At 37.5% G+C, this 25,156-nt stretch overlaps 2 protein-coding genes across 3 annotated transcripts in view; one reads left to right on the forward strand and one right to left on the reverse strand.

The window, feature by feature from the left end:
• Positions 1 to 25,156, forward strand: part of LOC139960188 (mediator of RNA polymerase II transcription subunit 7-A-like) — a 129,553-nt gene that overhangs the window by 38,212 nt on the left and 66,185 nt on the right. The window lies entirely within an intron of this gene.
• The window catches only part of LOC139960183 (sphingosine kinase 1-like), a 34,391-nt gene continuing 12,945 nt past the window's right edge, over positions 3,711 to 25,156 (reverse strand). Inside the window, exons 2-6 of one of the 2 annotated variants that reach the window (XM_071958354.1) lie at positions 16,429 to 16,587; positions 11,714 to 11,808; positions 10,913 to 11,028; positions 9,730 to 9,747; positions 3,711 to 6,845 (exon numbers count right to left, since the gene is read on the reverse strand). In XM_071958354.1, coding sequence (XP_071814455.1) covers positions 5,981 to 6,845; positions 9,730 to 9,747; positions 10,913 to 11,028; positions 11,714 to 11,808; positions 16,429 to 16,587 — 1,253 coding nt within the window. In that variant the 3' untranslated portion in view covers positions 3,711 to 5,980. The remainder of the gene's footprint in view (positions 6,846 to 9,729; positions 9,748 to 10,912; positions 11,029 to 11,713; positions 11,809 to 16,428; positions 16,588 to 25,156) is intronic. The other variant, XM_071958355.1, reaches the window with a different exon arrangement.

Raw genomic sequence — 25,156 nt, forward strand, 5'->3', positions numbered from 1 at the left:
GCATTCAGCCCATTACGGGATGCAGTTGGGACCTCTTTTTCCTTGATTACCCAAAGGAATTAATGTAATTATGTGGGTACTCCGGTGTGCATGTGAAACCATTGAAGAAACAAGTAAGTACACCTAGGCTTGCACTCCATTACTTGATACTTAAATTGCATTGGTTGAGTACAAGATCCCTTTTGTTTATTTGATAAGAGGTATATTAAGGTCATGAACTGTGAGGTTTAACAGATAGAATCTACAAAAAATGTATCAGAAAGTGATATCAATGCACAAAAGAGAGAGAGAGAGCAGAAAAGGTCATTTATAACGTGTATGATGAAACATCGAAAAAGAAGCTAGGGATAAAAAAGAGGATTGGTAGCTACATCAAAGAAAACAACTCCACCTACTAATAAGTGATGGAAGCATGTTATTATGACAATAAGCCATTCATTGCTTGGATAGGAAATACATTATTCAAATAGTGACACTTGTTACACACCGTTGCCAGAAACCATAATAATGACAATAGTCAGACAGAGTACCGTGATATGATACTGTAAATATTTAGACAAATTATACTTCCTAAGTTATCTATTTATTATACCCTGTTTTATCCTCAAATTGGTTTCATTAAAAGTGCCCATCTGAGGGTTATAGTGGCCTTTCAATTATATGAGTTTCTTATTATCTCCTATAGATTTTGTCTTTTTTGTGTAATGACCAAAGGATAAAACTGTAACCATAGTAACAATATCCACTTTGTGGCCAAATATTTGAGCTGCACTCTGATATGGTATCTGACTGGCTGAGATTGAATCTCTGAATGATGGGGGGGGGGGGAGTTCAATGATTGTTTATAATACAGGGATTGAATCCCTGACTGATGGGGAGTTAAATGATTGCTTACGGTATAAAACACAATTGACAAAATCAGCTGTGGAGAAATGAGTATCATGAGAATTCATCTACTTGCAGCAACTGCAAATTTACACCAAAATTACCTCTTCTAATAAAACAAGCATTTGATATCAATTCGCAGTTTGATACATCCAACAAGCACATATGACATTGTAGATGTGCATAAACAAGGCTGGACGATAACTTCAACCAATCTGCACCACCATGAACCCCAACGGTCAAAGAAGGCACTGCTATACATACTGGCATCAAATGTCCTTGTGTGACCTATCTATTTCAGAGTACATGGCACGTCCAAGAACAGTAAATCAAATTCAAAGTTCGTTAACAAAATTAGTGCATTAATATAGTATACAAATAATGAATGATTATGAGTGCAATAGTGCAAATATTTCATGAGTTGAAAAATGGAATGTTCCATTCAACGAGGCGCAGCCAAGTTGAATGGAACAAATTACATCTTTCAACGAATGAAATATTTGCACTATTGCACGAATGGAAACCATTCATTATTTGTTTTATACTACACCTTCAAGTTTGGATATAATTGGATGTAAAATGCACTCATGCAACAGATTGTTTTGAACAGACAGGTTTCTCTGCTCTCTTACCATTGAAAAAAGTGCTATCAAAAAAGTATAACGCATGGTTCTATCATCATAGCGTGCAATAGAGCGGATTTTGCATGCAATCGACGAGCAATTGACCAATTAAATGGCCGGAATATAATTAGGTGTGGTACAATAGGTTATATTACATAATAATCTACTCTTAAGGGATTTCACTTTTCTATAGTTTTGACTGGAATGAACATTTTGTGACACATATGCTACTGTAAGGCTCATTAATTGGTCATTTTTCAAAATATGAAATTTAAAATATGGAATGATTAGTTTGAATATACAATAATGTGTTCAGTTATTAAAGGTTATCAGTATTTATACTGCCTCAAACCTATTGTTCTTTCTGAGATGACTGGGTGGCTCATTGCCTGGTATTCAAACTATTTTGCTTCGGTGACTACAATTGTCACCTGCTTCATCTTGGAGTCCCTCGAGTGACTGTCTTAGTCAATGGGAAGAGGTCAACAAGCTGGAGGTGTCCCCCCCCCTTGTCTTTGAGAAATGTTAATATGATTAAGGGTGATTAGTTGCAAAATTGTGTAAAAATGTAATTTATGATGTTCAAGATTTTACTACTCTTCACAAACATCTGCAAAAGATTTTCATCATTTTTGAGCCGACCCTCCAAAAAAGATTTTGGGGACCCTTAAAAAGGGTTGAGATCCCACTTTGAATACCAGAGGCCTGATTTCTGTTTTTATTATCCGGGGATAATTTGCAGGATCAGAAACTTCAGGAAAGTTCTTTTGGAAACTTTTGAACAACTTCTGCCAAATTGTAGTTGAAAGTACTTGTGACCTTTAAGGAAAGCTAGGAGACTTCAATTTGCAATTAGGCAAACTAGCTGGTGCTATGCTGCTGGCCATTGTTAAATGACTATCCCTCCCCTTCTCTTCATCTCTAACATATCCATGTTCTTGAATGTTTGTTACACTAACATTTTTAACAGGAATATTCACCTGAGTTTTCACATTTTACAAATCATTTGCAATAAAAGTAGATATGTTGATGTAGCACTGTTAAAAGCTTAAGAAAAGCTTACGAAGACCTATACTAGCTTAGTACAACATTACAAATGACCATGCTTTCATGATAATGTCAATATTTTCCTTCTTTGAATTTCATTTAATTTTTTCCATAAATCATAACAAAATATTGTAAAAAGCTGAAAACAAAGATAATACAATAAATTCACTAAACAATCATATGAGAGAAAGACACACACACACACACACGCAAATATTTCAGACGTAAAATTTCCTCAAAGTGAGCAACAATAAGAAACTGCACTAAATGTTAAACATATCGATAGAACAAAAAGTGCAGTTTTAAAGGAATTTATTTTAAAAAATTAGAAAAATGCCTTGCTTGTAAATAAAGAAATGTCTGGCAATTTTTGCATAAATTGCAAACAAAACTTTGGCCACTTTTTGAAAGGACTTGGGTTGCGATTTAACATTAGTAATGCATATTTAAATTCAACACACAACAAACTCCACCTCTGTATAATCCTGTGCGCCGAGGTAACACTACGACTAGCTGTGCAGTTTAATTTTCATAAAGCATGGTTGTACAGTAACTAATCATCCAACCCTATCCCTCTTAACTACACAATCTTCAGAGCTGAAGGTATGGATACCTTCTCCCACCCACCCCTCCCCCCTTACCACTTCACCTCCTGTCCCATACCAACTGATTACACAAAACAGATTAACTTTAGAACAGCTGATGCAGATAACTTTCCTTTTTTTAAATTTGTTTTCTGAAATTTTGACTATCTTTTCATTTTCATCTGATGCAACAACCGTGTACCAATTTGCTTGAATTGATCATGTACCTTTGTTGAAGGCAGAAACAGACTACGGATTTTATCATGTCATTTTGGTAACCACTCCTGCAAATAGTTGAAAATGTATAATTAAAATGTTCAATCTCCATCATCACATCATAGGATTTGTTTCCCGTGCTAGTAACATAAACCTAATATGTGACCTGAAAAAGAGTTGCGTCTAGACTGAACAAGTAACAAGGCTACCTTGAAGAATATACCCTGTAGAAAAAAAAAATGTTTTTTTTGTAATCAGGAAACAAATTGCTCTCTTAAAGCTATAATGAGATGGATGGTGTTGATAGGGTGCAGACCTAACAGATAAAGACTGATTTGCATGTGCAAGGAATGCATAGTCATACACATGTTAAGTTTACATATATACCTCCCAGCATTCAGTTTGTACTTTCCCAACATTTTTCAAATTTCTTTAAAAGCTTCTCTTGGGAGTTTCAACATGCAAAGGACAGTACTTAACAGTCTTGTATTAGTGTTCACGATGTATGGCAAGGGTTCACAATGTATGGTTAGGGTTCACAATGTACCCAGAGGGTTCACAATATACTGAGAGGGGTTCATAATGTACCATGAGGGTTTTGCAATGTATGGTAAGGGTTCACAATGTACTGAGAGGGTTAACAATATACCCAGAGGATTTACTATGTACCCAGAGGGGTTCATAATACCAGGAGGGTTTTGCAATGTATGGTTAGGGTTCGCAATGTACTGAGAGGGTTCACAATGTATCCAGAGGATTTACTATGTACCCAGAGGGGTTCATAATACCAGGAGGGTTTTGCAATGTATGGTAAGGGTTCACACTGTACTGAGAGGGTTCACAATGTATCCAGAGGGTTCATAATGTACCAAGATGGTTCACTATTAACCGAGAGGGTTCACTTTTTACTAAGAGGGTTCAGAGGAATTTCCATGAATATTACTGTTTCAATGAAATTTCAAAGCTTAGTCTACCCTACCCCTTCCCCCTATCCTCCTCTCTCTACCTTTTGCAGTTGCCAGTCATCCCTCAATTCTATTCCAAGTAACACTCTTATGCTCATCCTTCTTAAAACCAAACAATAAACTATCAGTTAAATATCGTTAACTTTACTACCAGTGGTAACCTTTTGTAGTCTGAACTCCAAACTCAGTCAACTACACTGGACGGTAAAACTGCTGTCGGCATGTGATGGAATAAGACGACACACCTGAGCTTGATACAGGCAGTGAGTGTAACATTCCGTGTTAACATTCAGTGTCACACCTGAGCTTGATACAGGCAGTGTAACATTCCGTGTTAACATTACGTGTCACACCTAAGCTTGATACAGGCAGTGTTACATTCCGTGTTAACATTTGGTGTTAATGCACAGTTATAACCTTCAAATGTTACATATCTGACACAATGAAGTGTACACTACTAGGTCATTTACATGATATTCATTTTCATCATTTTGTTTTAACTTCTCCCCTCTCCTTTTCCTTCTTTTTTTGTTTACTTGCAAATATAAAAAATACTACTTTACTATTTATCACAATGTTCGACGCAGGAGGGTTCCGATGAGTCGTGAGTGTTCTTCCCTGACGCTTAACTAATTGACTCAATATGTCATCTGGTCGTCACAAATACCAAAATCATTTTAACAATTGTTGTAACCTTTGTAACTCTTTCCTAAAACATTTTAAATGAAAAATTATTGACAGAATAGCAAGTGATAAAGAAAATTCTTTTATTTTTCAAAGAAAGACAGATTTCGAAGATATTGCATTCTTGCCAAGATTTTAATTGTAGAGCAGTAAACAGGCCATAAATACATCAAAATATATCTTAGTTACAAATATAACTCATCTACAACTCAGAGAAACATCTCTACAACAGCAGTGACTCTAGTTCGCATTCTAGCATTTGTTTTATTCATTGTTTTATGGCTCAATCTCTGATTACAAGAATATATGAAACATTAAAAACCCTTAAGCCTTGTCGTAATAACTATCAAGTATGTGTTATTACACTTCTCCCTAACCCCTCCCTCCCCCCCCCCCCATGTACCCCACATTGCCTCCTACAGTTCCCTTCATAGCAATAAGATGATCATTAGGAAATACTGAAGATATGGTCATTATTCTAGAGCGGCAAGGCACTACAAAAATTAAAGGCTGTGAACAAGCTCTCTAGAAATGTCACTTTATTACCTGTCTGGACCAGAATGCTAAATTTGTTCGGCATTTGAAATAATCTTCTCTCAATACAGAATAAAACAGTTTGTGTACTATACAAAGCTGTTTTATTCTGTAAGAGGAAATACATATATCTATCTATATATATATATATATATATATATATATTTATATATCTATATCTATATATATATATATATACATATATATATATATATATATACATATATATATATATATATATATATATATATATATATATATATATATACATATATATATATGTATATATATTACCTGAACGCCCAGAGACAAGTCAGAGACCCAACTCATTTAGGCAGCACCCATACTTTGATAGATATCGCCAGTAACCATAGATACCAGGAATACAAGTCTGATCCATTCTGAGTTTACGACACTACCTGTTTAATCACCATCTTTGACTCTACGATGGAATGAGAATATTGGCCTTGGTTTCCATCATCTGTCCCTGGATCGGACCAAACTCTACCTTCTCTCCGTCCACGGTCACGATACCGTCCTCCTCCAACGGTTCGATTCTGAACGCTTTGACGAAGACCGACGTGACAGAGTTCTTCTCCATGTGGTCACCCTTTCCCATCTCTACCATGACATCCAGGAGATGCTTCCTGGAGACGGGATACATAACGTACTGTATACACATGACCCCCTCGTTGAAGGCCCTGTTGGGCCACGCGACGATGTCCCTGCTGAGATGCGAATCTTGCAGGACCACGATGCAGACAAATTTACCCTCTACCTTCACCCAGTTGGACGGGACGGGTTCACTCAGTGGAGGTAGAAGTGGTTGCTGTGTGGTAGGAGAATCACTTTCCGATGAACCATCATGGCTTTCTTGTGATTCAGAAGACTGAAAGCTGGGGTTGAGGATACCATCACCAGCTTGGACTGAAACAGAGGTATTGTTGACCAGTGGAGCATTGTGATTAGAGGTTTCCCCTTCATTGCCCCCGCCGCCTACAACGTGGCCGTTCTGAGTACTGTGAGATGACTGGCTATATCCCTCGGCCGGTAGATAGTAGAGTATACCCCGGTACTTGCGTAATGCCATGATGCGAATGAAAGCCTGAATGGTGAACCGAGGGCTGCCCATGAATCGCAGCCATTCACTCTCTATGTCGATGTCTGAAATAATGCCCCAGGCTACTGCTAGGAATGAATACACTTTCTTCTTACCGTAGTGAACCTCGACCACATCCATGGGCGTAGGACGGCCTTTAGCTGCGAGAAGCGCCGAATGTAGGTGGCTGTTCTTGAAACACTGTTCTCTGCAGAGAGGAAGGAGATGAGGATTTTCAATGCACAGAACAAAAGTAATTCTAGAACATGGCAGAAATTAAAATCAACAAAGCTTTAACAATAAGGACAATTCCAACAATTCATGTCAGCTCAGCACACAAAGTTTCATCCTAGTTGGAACGTACAGTTGGAGTGGCATTTGATTTTGATTGCCACCTTCTGACCGCTTCAACAAGAAACGTTCAATATCATTCAAGTGAGATTGCTAAAGCTATCAGACTCTAGCCTTGACTTCTTCACCGTATGAAAAAGCGAATAATTTAAAGAGAGACAAACCCAACCTTCATCACCGACAGAGATACCCGTCATCAAAAATCTTCCTCAAATAGCTGGCTAAAATCTTATTCCATTTTGGGAGACATCACAGATTTAATGTTTCCTCAAAAATATGGCTGGAGACTTGATCAAGTCTAAATATGACATAATCCAACCATATATGCTTCAAGTTTTTATGCTTTTTTTTCCTTTATTACAATGTTTATATCTTGTAATAGAGATGGGTTTTTCGCAAATGCAGAATCTAAAATATCAAACCACTTTTAATACATGACCTAATGATTGCACGGGTGTTTCAGTGTTCAACCTTGTTAACAATTCTACCTTGAAAATAAGAAAAGAAACACACAAGATGAAGTATTAGGCTTCAGTATCCTAGCAGGCACTATGACATCACAGATTTACAAAATGACAGCCTAAATGTAACAAGATTTGTCTTAGGTGTTTGGAGTCATTTTCTTCACAATGATCACTGTCATATATTGCTCACGATGACGGTTGGGTTTGTGTTTCTTCTTCTGAGACCTTTTAAAGGATTTGATTTTGTCACTAATACATGTATTTGTGTTATAACATGCAGTCAGCAAATCAAAATATTTGAAATTAGGCCAGATTAGTCAAGCTTAGTAGACATGTGTAACTGCATTGTTATGGGACAATAGCAATGCATTATAATATATATTAATAAAAACTGACCCAAATCAATGCTGATATAGTGGCTGTTTAACTTCGGGTGTTATTTTTATGCTTTATACACTGGTTGCAAAGTACTTTCATGAAGCTAAAGCAGACTATAATAATTGTACGCACATCACACAGGACCATCTGCCACAGCATCTACAGATGGCCTGGATAGAGCACATCAAATACAAACATGGAGACAAAGTTCAGCACATTGAAGACAGAAAGCGAAAATGTTAGTTCTGGTCAAGTGGGAGAGGGAATGATAATATAAGGATAACTCTGAAGAGGTGAGAGTGCACTGCAGTTGGCTAAGACATGTAAGGTTTGTGAAGGGAATGGTCTTCGTCAGAATAGTTGAGTCACTACTATCCTACAGGAAATGATGATATAGCTATTGCTACCTCAGTGATGAGGTACGATGCCATCACTTTACTGAATGATGAGGGACATAGCTACCCACTACCTCAGTGACGAGGTATTTGGGTATCACTAACTTTATAATGATGAGGAATAGCTAAAGACTACTTCTGTGATGAGGTAAGCAGGTATTACTACCTGAATGAGGGAAATAACTACACACTTCCTTAATGATGAAGTACATAGCTATCACTACCTTAATGATGAGGAACATGTACTTACACACTATACATCTGTGATGAGGTATTTAGCTATCACTACCTCAATGAGGGAAATAACTACAAACTACCTTAATGATGAAGTACATAGCTATCACTACCTTAATGATGAAGTACATAGCTATCACTACCTTAATGATGAGGAACATGTACCTACACACTATAACCTCTGTGATGAGGTATTTAGCTATCACTACCTCAATGAGGGAAATAACTACACACTACCTTAATGATGAAGTACATAGCTATCACTACCTTAATGATGAGGAACATGTACCTACACACTATACCTCTGTGATGAGGTATTTAGCTATCACTACCTCAATGAGGGAAATAACTACACACTACCTCAATGATGAAGTACATAGCTATCACTACCTTAGTGATTGGCAAATAGCTATTACTATCCTACAAGAAGGATGACATAGCTCTGTCACTACCTAAGTTATGAGGTACTGAGCTATAAAGAATAAAAACATAGTTCTAGCACTACCTCAGTAATGAGGTACTTTAATAGCTACAGTTACTTTAATAAAACTCTACCACTACGACTACCTCGGTAATTGAGGTACAAAGCATAGCTATCATAGCATACATAGCTATCACGACTTGAATGACAAAATGTATGAGAATGTGGAGAATGGATCTGACTGTACAAACTGTCTCAGAAGATTGGAATTGGTCAGATTTTTTTTATCCCCATCCACCATCCCCCCACAAACTACTCTTAGGGAGGACACTATACACAACCTATACAATAATACTGCATTGCTGTGTGAAATGAACTTTTCTCCAAACCCAATCTTTAAATGTACTTCTAAAATAGTTAGTCTACTCTCCATTATTTCAAAACCTCAAATTCTGGCTAAGAGATTCAACAAGTGTATCCAAGGGAACAACACACACTTCTTAACAAACACTTGCTGGGACTTTTTTTCCCATTTTCTTGGTTTGGGAGGCCCTCTTTGGGAAGGTGCATCTTTTTTTTTTGGGGGGGGGGGGTTCTTTAACAAGCTGAACACAGTAATCTATGCAAAAGTATGCATATTTGATACAGACTTGAAAAAATAAAAAATGGATTAGAGAAAAACCTAAGTTGGGGTTGTATGGCAGATGCAATGATAATTTGTTAGGAAGAGTATGGTTATGAATGCTAGGAAGATCTACATATATACTCTATCTGGATAATATACTTCCATAATTTTTCTGATCATTGCAATTATCAAAATCTGACCGTTAATCCTGAGAATTGATTTACCTGGGTGGATTGCGGATTCTGGAGGGGGAACAACCAGAGAAAAAAAGGAGAGGGTGTAATAAGTTAAGAAACGAGTCCACTCCAATTGATGGACTGAGTCACTTTAACATCCAAACATTTTCATGTGAAAATGAAGCAAGTTGGGAAGTAAGAGGCTGCCGCCACCCACACACTGCCGATTGCCATCCAGGAAGAATCGTACATGTTGAGTTTTTGATGAGTGGATCTGATGCGATTTAAAACTGGTTGCCATCTTCATCAGTGACAGTCAAGACTAATCTTTGATATCCACGTGTAGACGGACCAGGTCGAGAGTCGTGCCGTGTTCAGTCGGGCAGTGTGTGGCTGGCTTAAAGAATTCAGTGGTGAAAATTCAAGTAAATAGGGGAAAACTATCTTTTTTAACATCTATATGCCTCTACAGCCAAAGATGAGAAAAGTTGCAGATATCACAGCCTATCTATCCATTATGTACAAAACTGTTAACCTCCACACAAATGGATTTATTATTCATTGCAGAGAGATGAGAAGACTATAGACAAAGTGTACATTGTCAAAATATGTTTGTTTGAAGTTTATTTTCATAACAAAAGTGAAATTGAAGCAAGCAGATCGTTAACACACAATGGTTTTGCCTTTTTCTTGTAATTGTTTTTATAGGTCTATTCTTTCGACCTTTGGATTGGGCAATTTCAGTTTTCAATAGGTACTGTGGTTGTGAGGCTTACTAGCAACACAAATGAAAATGACTCTGGGTCATACTCTGGTGAATGATATGACTGACCCCGTTCTATGTATCTGTCTTAACTCTCATTGATTTTTTATTTCTATTCAGCAATTGTGCATCTGTGACATCGCATCTGTTGGTTCCACTTTGGCCACTTGTTACAAACTGTATAAACTTCAACTGAACATAGTTTGAAAACAGAATGTACAAAATTAAATAAAAACTACACCACCAATGATGGGATTTACATTTTCTCTTTTAACGAAACATGAGCCAATGTAAGTTAATTTTACCTCTAAACTACCCCGATCAAAACTAGATAATGAGAGTGTTACAAGTTAATGGAGACAGATGAATGAAATGTACTGTATACCAGTTGAATGCTAAAAAATTGATTGATTAGTTATACTCCCCACAACCGATCGATTAATTAATTAGACATCAAAGAAGACTTACTGCTTAGACACAAGCATTGCTGTGGCGAGAGCATTGCCTGAGCCAGCTGGAATTATTCCCATCGGTAGTTTGATGGCCTGATCACGGTCATCTCGTTCCATGATCCCATTTAACCACTGTTAGAGCAGAGACAGAGAGAGAAGAAAAAAATTACTCAATGGTCTTAGAAATATAAAATCTAACCAAAATAACAGCCACGGGTCACATTGTTATGAGGAAAGAGAATTCGGACATTTCCAAGTTTGAAGAGAAAGCTGATGTCCACAACAGCACAGACCAAAGTACCATATATAAGTAGTACAAGAACCCATGTCATAGAAACTTTGTGGGGTGGTCTTCTAGAACACAAAAAAAAAAACCAGAATGCAAAAGTGCATGGAGGTTTCGATGATTTCATTACACCAGACTAGATCTGCTTATTCACCAGAAATAGCTTTTACATAAATGTCCTGAGCCCACTAGTTTGAGTGTACAATTACACTATGGCATGATACACACAGATCAGTCTACTGTACATGGCAATACACACACCTACGCCAAGGACAATAGGGGTCTATGTGATGCATCCACATACCAAGTATGAGAAGTATATATCCACGATTCCTACCTTGATATATCATGTGTAAAGGTTTTCAGAGCTTGACCGTTGGTGACCCAAATGACCTTTGACCAAAACTGATACTTTAAGACGACACTCTGTGAGGAGGAGCTTTCTAAAAGTAGGTCATTGTTTTAAATTTAGTTAGATTTACTATTATAACATTGTGTTTTGAAAGTTAATGAACAGTACGCAGCACAAACCTCAAAGATAAGTCCATCTCCAGAGACGATGATTACTGCGTCGTAGTCCTTGTAACTAACAGTTCTTGCAAATTCTCTGGCATGATTCTGTTTAACTGCAAAGACAGGACAAAAACAATATGTGTAATGTTTATGGATCGTTAGTATGTTGAATGACCCTCTGACTTGCTAAAACTGCTGACACTTATAATCTGTAAGATTTGGAGTCTTCGACCCTCCATGCTAATCCCATACATCGAGGGTGTTGAATGCTAATCCCATACATCGAGGATTCAAGGGTGTTGAATGCTAATCCCATACATCGAGGGTGTTGAATGCTAATCCCATACATCGAGGGTGTTGAATGCTAATCCCATACATCGAGGGTGTTAAATGCTAATCCCATACATCGAGGGTGTTGAATGCTAATCCCATACATCAAGGGTGTTGAATGCTAATCCCATACATCGAGGGTGTTGAATGCTAATCCCATACATCGAGGGTGTTGAATGCTAATCCCATACATCGAGGGTGTTGAATGCTAATCCCATACATCGAGGGTGTTGAATGCTAATCCCATACATCGAGGGTGTTGAATGCTAATCCCATACATCGAGGGTGTTGAATGCTAATCCCATACATCGAGGGTGCTGAATTGGACAGTTAAATTACTGGAGATGTATTATGAAAACTGCATTTGAAGGATATCCTAAAAAGCAACTAAGTCTAGACATAAGTGATCACTGCTGGACTTTTTAACATAAGATATAACATTAACCCAAATAAACCCTAAATATCATCCAGTTTGGATATTGCGAAAGTCAGAATTTACTAGTTTCCACACCCACAGATGGACTCCAGTCTACCATAGCATGAACCCAATTTGGTAACAATTTAGCATGGCGCCCCCGCCCCCGTTGACCCACTTCTTTTTGGGTTCTACCATTTTTCGAGTGGGTTCCCCATTGGGGGAACTCAGTGTTTGGATGTTTCCAACTTGGGTAGTTTCGGTAGACGGGAGTGCATTAGTTGTTTGGAGACAGGTAGGGGGTAAATTAACTTAGACATCTGTTGCCAATTAATAAGTATCTTGTGAGTTGCACCATAGTTCCTTGAAACATATCAAATGCTTGGTTTAATTTTCTAAAGAAGAAGCTGTCACAACCTTTTGAGTTTAAAGTCCTTGGGTTGCTGTGTTATGTATGTATAGATATAAGCATCATTTATTCTTGTACCAGTTTTACGGGGGGGGGGGGGGGGCGTCTTTCTAATGTATTCTATAGCACAATAATTCCTGAGTATTATGGTCTACAAGGACACCATGGTTGGAACAAAGGCATCATGTATTTCCATAAATTCCTTACCATATTGTTATTCTAAGCAGTTGTTAAATGTGTGTACAAAAAGAGGTGTTAGTGAGGTCTTTCTTTCCATTGAATGGTAGACACACAACCAGCCTTTATCTGTATGTTGCAACCGAGTTCGGGGAAAAACTAGGTGAACTTTACTGAAGCAAACCCTTAGCCTAAGATTCCTCTGTTTGATTGATCTGTTTGTTAAAAACATATATCTGTTTGTAGAACTGCATGGGTTATTGGTAATTTATTTTTGCTTTTTTCAGAGATGATAAACCCAATCAGCACCTAGCTGGAATTTGACATCCCAACATATAAAATAGGCTAAGAACAGAATATGTACACCTGTACATACTGCACTGCTGCACTATAAAGCATAGCACCCAACATAATTAGTTTAACTGCTCAGACCGGTTAAACTCAGAAGAGATCTGTCCGGATATTACACTAAAGCAACCTGAACACAAGCTGGGTCATGAGACCTCTGATTATTAAATTAAATTGTTAGATTTAATTAGGGATTTTGTCGGGAGGGAAGTTATTTTTTGTTTTCGATCTAGTTGCAAACTAGAAAGTAAATTATTCCACTTGCAGCTGTGCGCTTGAAATGACCTAAATTGATCATGTGCAGTCCATTTTAAATACTGTCAAGAAAGATTGAAACAAAGTATACAGATGATATCAGTGGCGGAGTGTCCATACAGTCAGGGGAGGCGGATGCCCCCCCCCCCGACGGACTCAAATGGGCTGCTGGCGCCCTTTTCAGCTTTTTACCACTTTTTACTTGTTTGCAATTATTGACTTTTTATTGTGCTCTCATCTACCTATTGACATTTGTCACATTATCTGCAAATTAGCAAGGCTCGGAAAGAGTCATTTCCGGCGATCTAGGGAGTATCTTTACTAAAAAAAAATCTGTACGCTCCGAGCCAACCTGTGGTGGCGCTCCGCTTAGTTAGTGTCGAAACGCCCCTACAGACCATTCTCGCCCCCCAGACCAATACCCCTAGCTCCGCCACTGGCTGATATTTAACTTTAAAATTCAATCCTTGGTAAGTTATTGTTTTCTTATGACCTACAGTAGTACCATCTTAGACATGATATAAGTGTTTCATTTGTGAAGTCTTTGAAGTTAAAATCTAAACCACACAAAACTTCTGAATCTCTCAGCTTTGTTACAAAGTCACAATTTATTAAACCATGGAGGATCAACACAGGTCTACATAACTTATGTAAGCTCCCCCAAATGTTTTTCATCTCCACTTTTAGCCATGTACCAAACATATATTTGCATGACACTGGACTCAATACTTACACTTATAGGGAAATTAACCAAGCTGTAATTTCTATTCCACATCTTTAGATAACTCTTCCTGACATCCAGACAAAGAGATTCCCCCTTGAACTGGTTGTAGTATTAATTCTACATAATAGAGCTGAGGTGAATTACACAGATACATAAACATGTTGGCACTTTAAACTATCCCATCACATGACAACATCCTCTCTCCTTCTGGAAGCTTCCTAATGACCTCATGTGACCTCCATTGTTACCAAAGATCAATAAATATGGACCATTATTGTTTTCAACAGGGTCAATAGGTCAAGTTGAGCACTTGCCAAGAAATCAGTTTCCCATACAAGGGTACCTCAATGATAGAAGAACATGCAAGCTCCAACAGTACATCATCTGGTAATAAAGATGGTCTACAAAACACAATACAGCACTAATAACTGTGTGCTGTTACAAAAGTGACCTTTAGAAACAAAAGTGGTCACAGAGGAAGGGGGAGGGAGGGGGAGGGAGGGGGAAGCGGGAGGGAGGGGGAAGCGGGAGGGAGGGGGAGAATGCAGGAGGTACAAGGATAAACAGACAATATTTGACAATTACTGGCAAAGGTGCTAAAACCTTAAATAAAACTTGGTCGTGTGCAGGAAGAAGGAAGTGTGTATGGAGTGGTACACCTGTTGTTGTTGTTGTTGTTATTGTTGTTGGAGAGGATGAGGGCAGTACAACAAGGGAAGAATAATAATCCCTTACAAAAGATGTAACCAAAACAAAAGTGAACAAGTGTTGGAAGGAGAGGGGGGGGGGAGGGTCATACAAGCTGTTGTAGGAGAGAATTTAAGAGATCCATGGATGTCAGAATGATGGGACCAAAATTTCAAGCATGAAAGCTCAGTCACTGAAGAAGTTAATTTGCAGCACTTCATTCTATCTGCAGTGCTAAGGTTGTGGGGAGACAGGTAAGCAAGGAACAAAGTCAATTTTGCAGTACTTCATTCTTCCATATAAAACTTTTCTAATCATATATCTTTTAGTAACTCCAGCTTTCCTCATTAAGCAGAGATGTTTTGATTGCTATGTAACATCTCCAAGCAACTTATACATAGCTCCCAACTCTTGAGAAGGCAAATGCTGGTCCATGCCAGGAATCGCCGTCCTGGGGGAGGGTATAAGGGGGTGTCTCCTTCCCCTATTGAATTTTTTTGGAATCCTGGTGATGCCTACATGTAAAACGGTGGCACTTAGGCTTTTGTCACCCAAAATTTTCTGAGAAATATGCATTTTTTTGTGTGTAACATCAATAAATTGAATAGTCGGTGATAATTCATTCTTTCCCGTGGCATGAAAATGTTCGCTGCTCGCCCCAATGAAAGAAATACAGGCTAATTTGAGGTTGAAATGATGCTGTAAAGGAGGTTTTATACTCTATTATGCTAAATGCTAAAGAAATGATGGTTGCTAAGTCAAAATTTGATGCAATTTTTTTATGTATACTTGACAATTACAATGCGGGTTTTTCGGACGCTTGCGTGGGTCAGCGGGTTTGGGTGTTAGAATGCGGGTCCAACCCGCGAAATGCGGGTCAGTTGGGAGCTCTGCTTATAAATATACTCAGCAGAGAAGTGTACGGTTTGTCCCAACATTAAGCACTTTCTTCCTGTCCAAAATGATAACCATGAAACTGATTAAAGGCAGGCATGCTACTGTAGCTTTGAAATGTCAAAGCTTGTCTACTCATATAATGCAACAAACAAAGAAGGATCAGAATCAACAAAAACTTTTCCCAAAGGAGACAGTAATTGAAATGACTGACACCAGCAGATCTCATGATAACAACTGATTTAATTTTTCTAATTACAACTTTTTCTTTCCCTCAATTCCAGTTACTGGAATTTACCTGAAGTTATCTTGTAACATTTCTAAGACCCTCTATATAGATATGATTGAAATCTTAATGAGTTGAAAAATCCAGACCAGTGAAAAACTTCCAGCCTCCACCGGGGTTTGAACCAGGGCCTCCTGCTCCTTTAGAGCTATATCTTAAAATGCACCCCAGAGCTTACAGTACAGTACTAAGAGAATTTTTCACTCACTTGTGACAAGTTCTTCCACCTCTATATCAGCTTCCTGAAAGACTGGTTTAACTTCATGAGAATAGATTTGCTTGGCATTTCCTGGTCCACTGAATGGATTGATGCAAACCAGAAATTTCCTCTTACGGCGGCGACTGCTGAGAGGGTAGTCTGTGGCATCTGTGGAACAAAATATGAAGGGTTTAATGTTTTTGTGAAAAATATATGAATTTTACAGGTTTTTGCTCCTGATAGCTTTCAACAAAATAGCCTCAAATGACATAGAAATGCTTCAACTAAAAAGATCAAAAGCATATAAGACATTTTACAAATTTTTCCAATTTTTGTTTTGTTTTGTTTTTTCTAACCTCACCATGCCCTATCATTTCTGTATCTTGTTGGCTAATCAGATCACTGTGTTCTAGCCTACGTTTGGCACAGTACAAGATGGAATGATCGATTACCAGTCTGTATAGGCATTGGTAGATCACAGTCTGTACTTATAAACAAGACCACTGGGTACTAGCCTATGTTTGGCTCAGTGCAAGATCGAATGATCGATTACCAGTCTGTATACAGTAGGTATAGGTAGATCACAGTGTGTACATGTACAGGAGACAGAACTGGTACTGGGAAATGAACTAAATGCCTTTGTTTGTACTTCCTTCTTCATGTCTCGACTAGGTTTATTGTTGCTGTAGAAGGCATTGTAGATCTATGCAGACATCACTTCTGTTTATAAGCACACATAGACTCACTGTTTATGCAACCATTACCACATGCATAGTTGACAATACCTCATATCCTTCAAATGTGTCAAATTTATGTCTGCATGGAATGTGCGTTTAGAGTTTTTAAAGGTAAATACATTCATTGTCCAAACAAGCCCATTTGAGTGAGAATTAAAACAACTTCTTTGTGGGAGTTTTCTATGTTACTGAGAAGGAAGACATTTAGGTTTCTATGACGATACGCTATGTCAAACATCAGACAGTACTCATTATTTGTTTTCTTTAGAGTAGACACAAACCCAGCCATCAATATGTGATGTAGAGACAAATTAACTGACACAAAAAGAACCTTCACCAAAATGGAAAAGATAACTTTATTCCATATTTGAGAGATATCACAGAGCTAATGTTACGTCACATGTAAGGCTGAAGACTTGATCAAGTCTAATCATGAGCCACATTTGCTTCAATGTTTTTAGTTTTTCTTTATTTGATTACAATTGTTTATTTTTTGTGTAATGGCGATGGGTTCTTCAAATAACTGAATATGAAACATTGAACATCATAACATGACCGAATGAAATGTTTCAGTCCCTGGACAAGATCTCTGTCATATTAAAGGGAGTGAAGACTTGTGCACAAAGAAACCTCTGATGCCGGTAATCTGACCTAGTTTCGAATTTTTGAGGTGTAACAGAAGTGTTAGACACCACCATCAATCCCAGAAAATACATACTAGCTTGCTACCCTTCCGTAATTAGACACTAGTGTACAGTCAATACATGCAGCTACGGTTAATACCAATAACACAGTGTACATAGCAGCGTGGACATCTCAACAGGGACTTGTTATGAAACTACCTGGTTGAGATAAAAGATAACAAGGTATCACGTTTCATTACTGTCTCCATTTTGTAGGGACAAGAAGAAAACTTCACTTGCAAGCAACGGAAGTTAACTATTTTCAGAGGGCGGCATGCGGTTTGGGGCGAGTCTTCAATGCTTTTAAGCCAATAATGATTGTTGGGCTTTTGTGTCTCCATTTAAGGATCTGTCTTGCGTTTTGCACTTGCACAGTATTGTACACCATCAAAAGTACAATAAATATTATTTGTGCTTATCGTTATGGAAGACAGCAGATCTATATCAGCCTCCCATACTTGATGCATGCATTTATTTTACAGTACAAACTAAATAGTTGACAGTAATAAGCTTTAACCCTGTAATGTACTTATTGTTTCCAGGATACAAAAGGCTGTGGAAAACTGTGCAGGAATATGGAATAAGAGAGAGCGGGCACTGGGCATGGTTTAGGATTTGGGATGGGGTATTGGGGAGGGAGGCGCAGGCAGTGCTAAAACTTTGCCGAGTTGGTAGGAGCATGATGAGGCAAGTCAGGGCAAATTTTTGACAGTAGTCTTGTCGTCCAAGAGTTTGTTCGATCAACCGAAATCGGCTGTCGTCCTACAAAGGACTAGTTGTTTATATCAAATTCAAGTTGATTTTAACTTAACACTCCCAAATAGGCAAAATGATAAATTGGTATTGCCCTCCGTCACGTCGGAGGCCTAAGATCCAATCAAAGGGGTTGAGTTTTGCTGGCCCAAAAGCCGGTCTTATAATACCACCAAACCTGGTGTTCTATATTCATCAAGAGGGGCACAACTCTCCTACATTGTACATCTATTTGTCATCTTTTTATAATACTGCCACATATTTTTTGGAGGACCGCATTTGCTGTTTGAACAAACAAAATGCTAAACCTGGTTAAATCCCAGGGACAACTGGGAACAAAGATCCTCAAAAAATTGCCATGAAAGTGCACCTAGTCAGACTGCATGAAGACAGGTAACGGAGGAGCGAGGTAAATACTTGGTGACTTCATGCAAAGGAACCTTCTCATGGTGATATCAACCTGAATAGCAAAAAGTAACACATTGTCCAACCATATATATATGCAGTTAACATGTAAATTCTATACCTGAGTTATTATTGTGCAAATTGTAAACAATATTGTTAACGCTGCATACCATTATAACCAATATTGCAAACTGTATACGGTGAGTCTGCACGCCCTAGTTCTATATAGTATTAGAGTGTTAAGTGTATGCTGTGTATTGATCTACAGTACACTAACAGTACACTTCCCTGTTGTATAAACAAATGTAAGAAACACAGGAAAAGTGGGTAGGCAAATTAAAGCCAAGGAAAGCTGAAGTACAGAGCTTAAAATTTATCTACGTTAATGCTATATATATATAAAGCTGAAGTACAGAGCTTAAAATTTATCTACGTTAATGCTATATATATACTGTAAAGCTGAAGTACAGAGCTTAATATTTATCTACGTAAATGCTATATATATAAAGCTGAAGTACAGAGCTTAATATTTATCTACGTTAATGCTATATATAAAGCTGAAGTACAGAGCTTAAAATTTATCTACGTTAATGCTATATATATATAAAGCTGAAGTACAGAGCTTAAAATTTATCTACGTTAATGCTATATATATACTGTAAAGCTGAAGTACAGAGCTTAAAATATATCTACGTTAATGCTATATATATACTGTAAAGCTGAAGTACAGAGCTTAATATTTATCTACGTTAATGCTATATATATATAGCTGAAGTACAGAGCTTAATATTTATCTACGTAAATGCTATATATATATAAAGCTGAAGTACAGAGCTTAAAATTTATCTACGTTAATGCTATATATATACTGTAAAGCTGAAGTACAGAGCTTAAAATATATCTACGTTAATGCTATATATATACTGTAAAGCTGAAGTACAGAGCTTAATATTTATCTACGTTAATGCTATATATATATAGCTGAAGTACAGAGCTTAATATTTATCTACGTAAATGGCTATATAAAGACTACGTCTATGATACTTAATGTCAGTTGGAAAAGAAACCTGAACATAAACAATTTAATCATCTATATATAAGTATGAGAGCAATGTATACATCAAACCAAACACAAAACTTGGTTTTGGCAATTCTTGCAAGTAATGCATTAAGTACTATATATTACACTGTACCAAATGTTACCAGCTGTGGTAGTCTAGGTAGATTAAGTGCATCAGTAGAATGGAGACAGGTAAGAGAGGAGTGAAGTAAATTACATTATACCAGATTAACAAAACAGACTTGTCATGATATTGAATATTATCTGTGAGGGAGGAGGGTCTTGTTACAGACATGGGCGTCAACAGGTGGGGGACGGGGGGGACATGTCCCCCCCACTTTCAAAAGTGGAGGGGATATCATATCATTTGTCCCCCCCACTTTTCAGAGCAGTTATTAAACAAATCACATGCATATGCGCGATTTTCTATCACAATTGCTGAGCTGATTCAAGTAGAATCTAACTTAAGAATCATTATCAATAAATTGCACTGGAAATTAGAACAGTGCTTGGCCCTTTATCCCCATTCCTCCGATATTCACCCTCCCCGCTTCGTCCGAGACCTCTGATAAAAGTTTGTGCGATGTTTGAACGATGTTTTAGAGTGTTTTGTGGAAGCACCCCTTCTCGCCAGAAATGGAATTCCCCTTGCCCTACACTGTGAATCAGAGAAAACGACGCATTTCAACTTGAAAACAAGTCGAAGACCCCACCAGGAAGGTAATATCATATATTTTAGGCCCTACAGACAGTATTCTGCCTGTATGCAGGGTATTATATGATACCAAACTACCGAAAATATTTCGTTTGAGATGGACGCTGTGTAATTCGTTTCCCTTGGTGTCAGAACGGCATCTTTCTACCAGTACTTTCTGTCGGAATTTAGTTTTGTGAGACAAAATTTCTCCTCACAGATCTGGTTCTGATGTAACTAAAAACGACTCAGGAAGGCCGTCTCCTGCGATCTAGGGGGTCTTATGTACCCAAAATTTTCTGGTACGCTACGCGCCAACCAATGGTGGCGCTCCGCTTAGATAGTATAGTGTCCCCCCCACTTTCTGAAACCTGCTGACGCCCATGGTTACAGATTCAGTTTTCATGTTACATGAACCTCACCATTTGAGCTAGCCAAGTGAAACGGACACTTCACAGAGAAGATGGACGGTGCCACAGGCTTCTACATAAGCAGTACTGAACGTACTGTGGGACTTAACTTACTGATTTTGCCTGAATACAATGTTGCTGTAGATCACAAAACAGGAAGTAATAAAACAAGCAATCAGGTCCTTACATAAAATATTCTTAGTACATCTTCAAAGCACAGACTTCGTCATGGCATCTTGTTCTTTTGCTTTCCCATGCTGACTATAATTTGCACAAACATTATGGCCCTTTGTGTTTCATTAGTAGTTTAAGCCCTCATTGACTGTGAATTGCTGACAATATAAGCAAACACTTGAGATACTGTATGCTGCACAATATTACGCTATTTACTTATTATATCTTTATGTTTTCCCCCTCTCCACTCCCTTCCCTCAACCCTCCCCTCCCTTCCCTCAACCCTCCCCCTCCCTTTCCTAAACCCTCCCCTCTCTCCTCCCTGCCCTCAACCCTCCCTCTCCCCTCCATCCTCTCCCTCCCTCCACAAAATTTTGCAGTCATTTCTACGACATGCAACAAAAAGAAACATGCATTGAATGAGCAGGAGTACTGACTGAACATGCAAGTAGAATTGACAATACATACATCTGCATGCTTTCTACATTGATGATACTGTCTGTTAATACACCTTCATATTACTTTCCCGATTATTATTTATACGTCTGCTTCTACATTGATGATACTGTCTGTTAATTACACCTTCATATTACTTTCCTGATTATTTATATTTATACGTCTGCTTTCTACATTGATGATACTGTCTGTTAATTACACCTTCATATTACTTTGGATTATTTATATTTATACGTCTGCTTTCTACATTGATGATACTGTCTGGTAATTACACCTTCATATTACTTTCCTGATTATTTATATTTATACGTCTGCTTTCTACATTGATGATACTGTCTGTTAATTACACCTTTATATTACTTTCCTGATTATTTATATTTTTTCGTCTGCTTTCTACATTGATGATACTGTCTGGTAATTACACCTTCATATTACTTTCCTGATTATTTATATTGATACGTCTGCTTTCTACATTGATGATACTGTCTGGTAATTACACCTTCATATTACTTTCCTGATTATTATTCATACGTCTGCTTTCTACATTGATGATACTGTCTGTTAATTACACCTTCATATTACTTTCCTGATTATTTATATTTATACGTCTGCTTTCTACATTGATGATACTGTCTGGTAATTACACCTTCATATTACTTTCCTGATTATTTATATTGATACGTCTGCTTTCTACATTGATGATACTGTCTGTTAATTACACAGGTCTTCATACATTCCTTTCCTGATTATTTCACTCAGTTCATTCTCTCCACTCATCTTTTACTGTATCTATCTTGACAACCTAGATTTCCTGAAACTAAGTGAAATTCAGTGTGTGTGGACTACAATAACCCTCCTACTATAATATATAATGAATAAGAAATGAAAATGAATACGAACAGTACAATATTATACTGTATATGTGCGCAGAGTGCACAGAAACTGAAAGCCTGACTGATCAATCATTATTTTAAGCAGCCACATCTCCTTTCACGACCACTGTGGTATAAGTATCTAGCATGCGAGGTCTCTCATTTCTTAATTTCAGCCCACTTTGCTTGTTCTGTCTGGTTGCTAGGTAATATAAAAGCATGACCAGTTTTAAGGATAAACGATCAAAATCTGTAGACTTCTTGTAGTATGTATGAAGCATCTAGCATACTGTAGCAAACAACTTTGCATTGCACAGAGTCATCTGCGAGGGATGTATTGATACGGTACAATACATGTAGTTTGGGTGAGAAAGGATAATTGATCAAACGAGAAAATGAGACCAATCGCTTAGAGCACTTTATAGTGTTTAATAATAATTGCATAAAACCTACAGTAAAGTTACGATATAACAAAGATTCTGAGTATGTTGTATTCGGGAACCTCTACTGGGTATTTGATACATGATGTACAATAAATTCACAGGATGTTCAAAATGTTTCAAATTGACACATGTAGGTATATTACAGGTTCATAACTATATTAAAGCCTTGGAAAGGAGAATCCTGATGAAAACTGCTTTATACGGAGAACGTAGTACTTGAAGACCATGTACAGTATGTTTGATAAACACTGCAGTATGTTTAGTGCTGGAGAAGTATCTGCCAAGAGACAGAAGGAGAGAAGTTGTTAACTCCCCTCCTCCCTTCCCTCCCCTTCCCCTCCCCTCTCCTCCCATTTCTACAAGAGGTTTGATATCTGACTAGTAAATTATATCAGCAATACAAAAATAATAAAACATGAAATAATCCTGACAAATTTTGATATCAAGTTGTACCACAGCTATTACAGGAATCATCATCAGGACATGTTTAATATTCTTGCTAACTCTTGTAGCAGCCTAGTTTTCTCAGGACCTATTTAATATTTGTGCTAACTCCTTGTAACAGCCTAGTTTTGACCATTCTTTTAACATGTGTGAGTAAATACACTACAGGTGCACACAATCACACATGTACAGATGATGTATGCATTTAAATAACCATTTCATTCATCTAGGGCCATAAATCCAGATCGATACCTGTCCATCTATAGAAACTCATCAAAAACAAATGAAATCTATTGTGAAATAATTAACATCTATGTATAGATCAAATTTAGAAAATTCAACTTTCCCCTGCTGCATCAGCCCTGTACCCAAACCCAGTATATGTCAATAGATCTATACAACTCTAACTCTTAAGTTACCACAATCATGAAGGTGAAAGGTCAACATACCCCTATGACATCATAGTTCTAATCTTTGGTCTTCAATTGATTTCATGCATGATTAACTACCGATAACTCAAGAAGAGAATTGAAGGAAACAATACAGCAGGACACAAGACCATGTGACCATTTTTAGTATTTTACCCTATAATAACTATTAACCGCACACCTACGGAACTCAACTACACTGGTGATAAACAAAGGCATGGTTGCCTGATACTATGATCGCACCACCATGATTCAACAGAAAATATCTCAAAGGCCTGTGTACGCATCCAGGCTCGTTTGCTACCCATATCCTGTTACCAACAATAGCAATATTATAATGGCTTCTAGGTAATGTACTGTGTGGTGTGATTGACTGTAGTATCGAGCTATAAAAATAAAATGTAAGTAATCAAGAAAAGTGTCAGCAGAACAAGATATGATTCCCAACACAGAACTTTGGTCTTGACATATGAACTATCCAACAGAATTAACAGAAATCTAATTAGCGATATAGTTTATGAAATTAAGGCTTTTAATATTTTCACATTAATTTTTTTATTTGTATCATGATGGCAATTAAGTCAACTGATAGTTAAGTTTTGTTTAGTAGACAGACAATCAAGGTGAAAATGTGGTGAACAAATTTAAGATTGAAGCATTTTTGTGAAATTAAACTTTTCATACTGTATGTGCAAAAACAGCATTCCTTTATGTTTGCAAATTGGCTAATTAATTCAAATATCAATTTGTATTGAGGAACGTTTATATTCTAGTACATAGAACCATATATGGATCTCGAGAAACATACAGAGGAGATCGCACAATGGTCAATAAATTGCTGAAATTGAAACCATATCTTACCACATTTTGGCTGCGTTATTAAGACAGGTCTCCAGGACTTTGAGAAGATTGGATACTTAATTATTTAAGACATTTTAAATCAGACAAGGAAAATTATCACACTTCTGCATACAGGCATACATGCTTCAGGGAGTGTTAGCTCAGTGGTTAACGCCGGTGCCTTTCAATCATAAGGTCCCCGGTTCGAGTCACTCCAAGATTAATGTTTGTCGTCCAGTCACAGAGTTGTTGACAATTGACAAGTCATAATCATGGACGTTAAAATATGAATCTAAGAGACTGACTTCGGTCAGCTTGCAGCTTTGATAAGCCAATGA

Source organism: Apostichopus japonicus, chromosome 19 (assembly GCF_037975245.1).
Source record: "Apostichopus japonicus isolate 1M-3 chromosome 19, ASM3797524v1, whole genome shotgun sequence".
NCBI classification, from domain to species: Eukaryota; Metazoa; Echinodermata; class Holothuroidea; order Aspidochirotida; family Stichopodidae; genus Apostichopus; species Apostichopus japonicus.